This window comes from Ambystoma mexicanum, chromosome 2p, assembly GCF_040938575.1.
Source record: "Ambystoma mexicanum isolate Mex_15411 chromosome 2p, UKY_AmexF1_1, whole genome shotgun sequence".
NCBI lineage: Eukaryota > Metazoa > Chordata > Amphibia > Caudata > Ambystomatidae > Ambystoma > Ambystoma mexicanum.
The window spans coordinates 1,255,035,438-1,255,043,112 of NC_090923.1; the positions used below are offsets into that span (position 1 = coordinate 1,255,035,438).

Here is a 7,675-nt window from a genome sequence, read left to right on the forward strand (position 1 = left end):
CTACAGGTGTAAGCAAAACCAACCTTTGGTATAAGTCTGTACTACACAGTTTTGTGGCAGCGAGCTGAGCAGCCAGGCTTATCTCAAGAGGAAATGTGAGCAGTACAAGAGGTTACACAGAGGTCTTACAATCAGTGGTTCAAGTAGACACGCAAGGTTTCTTGGCAAAACACTTATTAATTTATTACACAATCATTTAGAAAACATTCACTAGAAAGAGGCAACTTAATATTATACACAAACGCACTTCAATAGCAAACCAATACGTTTCTGAACAAATTAGGCTCCCCTGAAATAGGAGCAAAATGGCATTTGTTACTTTCAATGGGAGTAAAAAAGCACAAGTTAGCAGAATAGATCAAATACTTTCTTAGGCAGTGCAAATAGTTATAGTTCACTAGAGGACTCGATTCAGTTCAATAGGTCTATGCCAAAGTCAATGGACTAGTGTCTTGGATAGGAAAGAGCCGTTCTTGAAGTAAACAGTAAAGTCTTTGCCAAAGTTCTCAGAAGTAGTTTGTACGAAAAAGAATCATATGTTGGTTCACAAGCTGATTAGGCCTGCAAGTTGGGAAAGTTCCACGAACTTTCACCGCGAGAGAAGCGTTCTCTCAATCGGGTTGGCACAGTACCTCCGTATGAAGCAAAAGATGCAGCTGAAGATGTTGGTTCCTGGCAGTTCCTGTAGATCTTGCTGTTCTTGAGCCTCAGTCGTGCGGACAAGAGGGAGGACGTCGGGGGACTCCTGCACGGGGTCGTCGGAAAACGCTGACAAAATGGAGTCACTTAAGTCCGAGTAGCTGTTCATCAAGCACACAAGCTGGTGTCCTTCCCCCCCCCCCCCCTGGTGAATCCTAACCAGCTGCGAGAATGGTATCCAGGTGGCTTACGAGTTGATTGGTCCCACCAACTCAAAGGAAGAAGTCCTCCTTGAAGGGGCTTCTCTGTCGAGGTGAACTTGGCAATTCAGACCTGCAGCAGGGCTTCACTGGGCAAACCAACGCTCCAGGAGTGCTGCCGTCCTCTTCCAGCTCGTCTTCGGTTCTTTCGTTCCAGTGGTCGACTCTGCTTTCCAGTCCAAGAGACTCTCCTTTTAAACAGTTTTCTCCCCTTCATTCCATCCTAGCTGCCACTCACCCAGCAGGGTGGCTGTCCTTGCCAGACAGTCGGCCAGCCAATCACGACAGAGTGCATTTGGGTCTCATAGGAGACTAATCACAGGGAGTCTCGGGCACCTCCCACACTTCCTGCCAACCCCAGACACTCAGACGCCAGAGGCGATCTTCAGTCCTGAAGCCCGCCAAAGGCATCGAAACAAAAAGGGACCAAACCTAGTTTGGCGCACAGACAAACACTAGAAAGACCTTTCCAAAAAGAAATGGTGAAAAAAGACCGGGACCTGTTTAAACAAAGGAGCTTAAAGCGCCATCTTGAAAAACATGGCTCCCGCGATTGTTAGCTACCGGTGTTCGTGGTCTTGAAAAATCATGGTATTTCGTTGTAAAACCACTGCCACTAGCCATTTCGATAGAAAGGGGTAGCATTTGACGGCTATGAGTATTTTACACACGGGTGATACTAAGTAACCCCTTCGGCACTCTATAGGAAGATAGTGTGTGCTGGGTCTAGGAATTTAAAGACTAAAGTCAATTTAACCATACATTCTCTGGGAAACAGTAGTTTATCCCAGAGAAGGTATTTAAACCTTTGGGAAGTCTAAAAAGACATCCCTGTGTCACTGCACTTAGGGTGCTGCGTAACTCGCATGAAAAGATGCCTATGGAGTTATCTTAAAACTCCATAATCAAAGAATACAAGAGTAAAACGTACACGAAAGAGTGGGGAAAAAAGGCTCACACTCTTTCCTGGTAAATGAATCAAGTCCTCAAAATCCAGCAAAGTTGCTGGGGGTCTCTGAGGTGAAGGGAATTAGCACATTTTTGAGAACTCTCCCTAACGGCCTTCAACGGCAAGGATGGTTGAAGGCCACAAACTTTCGTCAGGACGTTCATGTGAAGGTGCCGGATATGCCCTTCAGCGAAAATCTGTTAGGGAAGGCGGTCAACTAATCCCTTCAAGCCATAAAAACGGATACAGAGATGGCACGTTCCTTTGGCACTCTTCAGCAGCATTGCTCGTTGTCTTTTCACTCTTCTGGGGGGGAAAATCGAGCAGATCATCCAAGGGATTCTCCATATTATACAGGCAACCTCCCCTATCCTCCACGCAGGAAGCCTACAGGGGTCGCTCCCATACCTATGATAGCCGAGGTCCCCGTCGCCCGCAGTGCGCCGGTGCCACCCAAGCAAGCCTGAACCTGCCAAGACGTCAGGCCCCCACTCATGCACCCGGTGGGAGGTTGGCTGACGAGGTTCGTCAGCGAGTGGACTAAGATCACCACCGACGCTCTCGCCCAGGGACACACCTTGGAGTTCCAACGCAGGTGCCCACGTATTCCACTGGTTCCCGATCAGGGGCAGCACATCCCTCAGCTCCTGGAAAAAGTGCGAGCCATGCTACGGAAAGGGGCGATAGACCTTGTCCCCCAGCGGCTCGGGAGTCTCTTCCAGATACTTTTTGGTTAGAAATAAGACAGAGGGTTGGAGACCCATCCTGGACCTACGCTGTCTGAACAAGTACCTGAAGTCCCAGAAAATTCAGGATGGTCACATTGCAGCACATGCTTGGCCAACTGGAGGAAGGGGACTTCTTGATGTCGTTGGACCTAGAGGACTCTTACTTACATGTCCCCATCCACAGGAAACGTAGAAGGTTTCTACAGTTCGTGGTGCAAGGCCAACGCTACCAGTTCAAGGCCCTACCATTCGGCTTGAAATCGGCCCCAAGAGTGTTTACAAAGTGCCTGGCCCTGATGGCGGCCAATCTGCGCCTGCAGGGTATACACACATACCTGTACCTGGACGATTGGCTGATACGCGCCTGCTCTCAAGAACTGGCCCACGAGCTCACGAAGGAGACCGTCCGACTACGGACGGAGCTGGGATTCTCCATAAACTATCTGAAGTCCTGCTTAACGCCATCTGAGAACACGCTGTTCCTCAATGCCAGACTAAACACGGTGGCTTGCCTGGCGTTGCCCTCTAAGGAGAGGCTGGCAGCCATTTGAGGGAAGGTGCAGGGACTGTTGGCGAAGACGGCCACGGTTCAGGCCATCAAGTCGTTGCTGGGCATTGTCATCCTGCATCTACTTCATCCGTCTCTGCAGGCTGCAGATACCACCCCTATAGGAATTATTGGATGCACATTGGATACAAGTGTCCAAGAGTTCTGCCGACAAGATCCCTCTCACTCTTTCCAGCGGGTGATAGTGGTGTGGGGTGCGCCCCCACATCACCCAGGGGATGGGTTTTCAAACCTGCCATACCGCGAGACAGTCACCACTGACGCCTCTCTGGAAGGTTGGGGCTGAAGGGGAGCACACCGGACGTCTACACGCCAGAGGTCTGTGGCTTCCAGAAGAGAAGGATCTGCACATCAACATCCTGGAGCTACAGGCAGTGTTCTGGGCCCTCAAGTCTTTCCTACCGTCTCTGAAGGGCAAGGTGGTGAGTATCTCCACAGACAACACCACCACCATGTTCTACATCAGATAGCAAGGGGGCACTTGATCCCCAGCGCTCTCCAAGGAAGCTCAGTGCTTGTAGCACTGGGCCTTTGGACAGGAGATGTTCCTCGTCCCTCTCCACCTGGCAGGCGTCAAGAACACCAGTGCAGACTCCCTCGGCAGGGAACTGTGCACCTGCCACGAGTCAAATCAACTGCATCACCTGTTTGTCAAATGGGGTAGACCCATGATTGATCTTTTTGCCACGGCAGCGAACTCCAAATGCCAGAGGTTTGCCAGCAGATTCCACCAACCGAGGAGCTTGGGGGATGCGTTCTCCTTCCTGTGGCAAAGTCTGTTTCTGTACCCCCCACACCCCTTTCCTCTCCTCCTACGTGTGATCAACACACTTGGTGTCATTGGAAGATGATTCTCTTTGCCACGGTGTGGCCGAGGCAGATTTGGTATCCGAACCTACTCAGCCTGGCCTACAGTCAAGTTGCCAGTACTTCCGGATCAGCTCACCAGAGAGGGAGGCGCAATCCTTCTCCTTCATCACGTCCCAGGATCCTTAAACCTGAAAGCATGGCTCCTGCAGCCTTAGAGTTTGGAGGTTATGAGCTGCAAGCGGACCGCAGGGAGGTTCCTTGCCAAAGCCAGGGCATTGTCAGCACTAAAGTGCTACGGCCATAAGTGGAAGCGTTTTTCTACATTGTGCAGGTCGCAGCAGATTACCTCTTTCATGGTCACGGCCCCACAGATTCTTCCATACTTGCTTTCCTTGGCAAAAGCTGGTCTGGCTCACGTGTCCATTGAGGTACACCTGGCGGCAAATCTCACGCTGCACCAGATCCCCACGAAGATCTTTGTTGCGGTCCCACTGACTCGTCAGGGAGTTTGTCAAGGGGCTTTTTTGAGCTTTATCGCCAGTGAAGGCGCCTGCCCCGGCTTTCGAACCTATGCATTGAGTCACACTCCAGTTTCTCTTGTGGAAACAGCGTTTATCGTGGTCATCACCTCAGCCAGACGAGTGGGTGAGATCCCCAGGCCCTATCCTGCAAACAGCCATACCTGACTTTCCACCAATCGAGGGTGGTGCTGTGGACACACCCCTCTTTCATGCTGAAGACGTTGCTCGTGCCCTGAAGTTCTACGTGGCATGCACAAAGTTTTCGAAAGACTTCTCAGCTGTTCATGAACTTTGGTCCTGTGAACCATGGGAAGGCCTTGTTCAAGGTTTCCATCTCAAGGTGGTTCTATGGCTGCATCATGCACGGTCATCGGTTGGCAAAGCGACTGCTGCCGGGCTGTCCGAGAACCTACTCCACCAGAGCGATTGCAGCAATGACTGCGTTTCTGTCTGGTGTGCCTCTGCTGGACATCTGCAGGGCTGCTACATGGAGGTCCACGCACACCTTCACAAAGTTCTACTGCGTTGACGGGGATTCCAGGGAGGAGTCCAGAGTTGGCCAAGCAGTGCTACGCAAACTGTTCGCTTGAGATAAGTCTGTTACAGAGGTAAGAGTTGATTGCTGCTGTTGAGCCTTGCCACCTCCTGTGGTTGTGTAATGTTGTACTGATGTGTGTTATTCACGAGCATGTGAATCAATGCCAGACCTCATGCTGGAGAAGGTTTAAGTTACCTGTAACTATTGTTCTCCAACATGGGTCTGGCATGGTTTCACATGCGAACCCTCCCTCCAGCCCCTCTGCGGCTCTTCTTGGTCATACTGCCACTTTATGTGCTTACCAAATTTGAATATGGCTACCAGAGGAGGGGCTTAGGGGAGGACTGTCATTGGATGAGGGCAGTATTACCCAGAGGAAGGTGATTGGTTTAGAGGAGAAATACAGCTTTAAAGTGAAAGTGAAACTGTTTTCTTTTACCGTGGATTCCCAGCCTGATGGGGAATATGCATGAACATGTGAATCCATGCCAGTCCCATGCTGGAGAACAATAGTTACAAGTAAGTAACTTAAACCATCTGTGCACACGCTGTCTTTTTGGGAGCTATCGGAAGCAGGATCTGGGCTTCAAGGGTGCGAGTGATGGCCCTGTAGATGAAGAGTAAATGCCGCCATTTGGATGATGAAACAGGTGTTGGAGATGCTTTCCCCCTCCTCCTGCCAATACTGCCTTGTGTGTAATGTGGGGCCACACAGCTCCCCTGAATATACGCCCTTCCCACATCACCCATTCCAGTGGCTCGGCTTCTCATGATATGCACATCATGCCTTTTGTTAACAGCTGTTTCTTGCAACTCTCGATGTGAGAGCTATGAGTCTCTGGCAGGGAGCGGGTAGTGGGGGGTGAAAAGGGGTCAGAGTCACGGTGCTCCATGGAAGAGGGTAAGTGACGCTCGCTTAGAGGAACAAAATTACATCTTTTTTGTAGGTCCTCCCTCCCTCCTCCTACGCCCTTGCTACTTTGTCCTCACTGCTATGTGTGTGCTGGGAAATCTACAACTTCGGGTCTAGGTTTCGGCTGTGCTTTGGTGGCTGTGATCCTCATGATCTGACCTCGGTCCCATCCATGCTAAGTTCAATTCACGTCAAAGGAGAACCAAACCTAGGGTTGTCCCCCCCAGTGGCACTCAAAATTCAGCAGAGTACACAGAATAAAATAATACTGCCAACACTCTGCCTATAGAAAATAACTGAGTGTGATGAGGCTCAGTGCCGACTACATTGATAAATGGCTTTCCTCTTCCCTTGGATCAAAACAGTACACACAGACCCATAATTTGCCTGCAACTGCACTGTCGGTGCCTAAAAAGCCTAGCGGTGTTGTGTTAAATTATGGAAACTTTACGTTCCACTATTTGTGAATTCCTAAATGTTTTGGATTGACCGAACTCGTTAGATAAACATTCAAACTTAAAATCTTTTATTGCTTTGGAGCCTGCAATTTTGGAATATGTTTTGTTAACTACCAAAAAGGTGACCTACTGAGAGCAGATATTGTATTCCAAAAAAGAAAGTCTTCCTGTTAATCAGCATTTATTCATTTTTTTTTCTACCAGACCCTCGAGTCCACTATCCAAGGCCTACAGATAATGTGAAGAGGGAACTACAATCTAGCAAGACAAGGCACTAAAAAAAATGCACTTCCAGCTTTCATCCTGGTGAGAGTGGAGGCATCAAACAAACGAGCACTGATGAAAAAATTCAACTTGGTGGGAAATGTTCAAAATTTAGTGTTCAACTTGGTGGGAAATGTACAAGATTTAGTGGAATGCCTTGGTCTTCTTTTGACTTTGTTTTTTGATTGTTTGGTTCTATTCCATTCTTTTACCAAAGCTGCTCAATGAACAGTCCATATTGGGAAATATGAACCACTAACTTAAGGGGGAATTTATGTAAATTGTCTGCTAGAAAATAAAAAAATGAAAAATGTTCCTAACATTTGGATTCACGTGTTTTCCTAAAACCGCCTGTATCTTGTCCTGATGTTGTGTATTTGTTTCGTGGCCACTGAAAGTACTCTGCGTTGTCCAAAGGCCCCATCAGCCCACTGGAACCGAATTGATCCAAGGAAGCATCACCCTGTACCAATCAAGAAGGCGGCTGAGATCCAGCAACGACTTACTCCTAAAAACCCTGCAGTACTTCAGAAAGAAACAGAAGATTGGCTCCAACATCACAGCCAAACTCTTTTGCACTCTTCCAAAGTGAATTAATATAATCCATGATCATGTTAAGCTACAGAAAATGCTAAAGCCCTTGCTTTTCAACACACCTTAACCAACCAAGAAACCCATAATTCCCCAACTGGGCTATACTTTTCATCCCTGCTGAGATTCGCTCGGTGCTTTAACATGATTAGTACCCATTTTGTTTTGCACCATGGTGCATAATATAAGGAATGCACTACTGTGGGTTTCCTGCCAGGTGCCTAATGTAATAGGATTTGTTCTAATGCCCAATGTAAATGCAGACAAATGGTGCCTAAACGTTGCACTTTTGGACTCGTAGCATACAAGGTTTTTCCGGTTCCATGTCTTAAAATTGCAGCAAAAATGGCTGTGAATACAAAACATTTCGGCAAAAATGCTGTGGTTTTGCCAACAAAATCCTGTAAAGGATGCAGGGGACACCCCCGCAACTCCC

The 7,675-nt window shown here is 48.5% G+C and overlaps 1 protein-coding gene across 1 annotated transcript in view; it reads left to right on the top strand.

Annotated features, from left to right (window-relative positions):
• Positions 1-6,968, top strand: part of ARPC1A (actin related protein 2/3 complex subunit 1A) — a 318,664-nt gene extending 311,696 nt beyond the window's left edge. Inside the window, exon 10 of the mRNA XM_069645561.1 lies at positions 6,589-6,968. Coding sequence (XP_069501662.1) covers positions 6,589-6,627 — 39 coding nt within the window. The 3' untranslated portion in view covers positions 6,628-6,968. The remainder of the gene's footprint in view (positions 1-6,588) is intronic.
• The last annotated feature ends 707 nt before the right edge of the window (positions 6,969-7,675 follow it).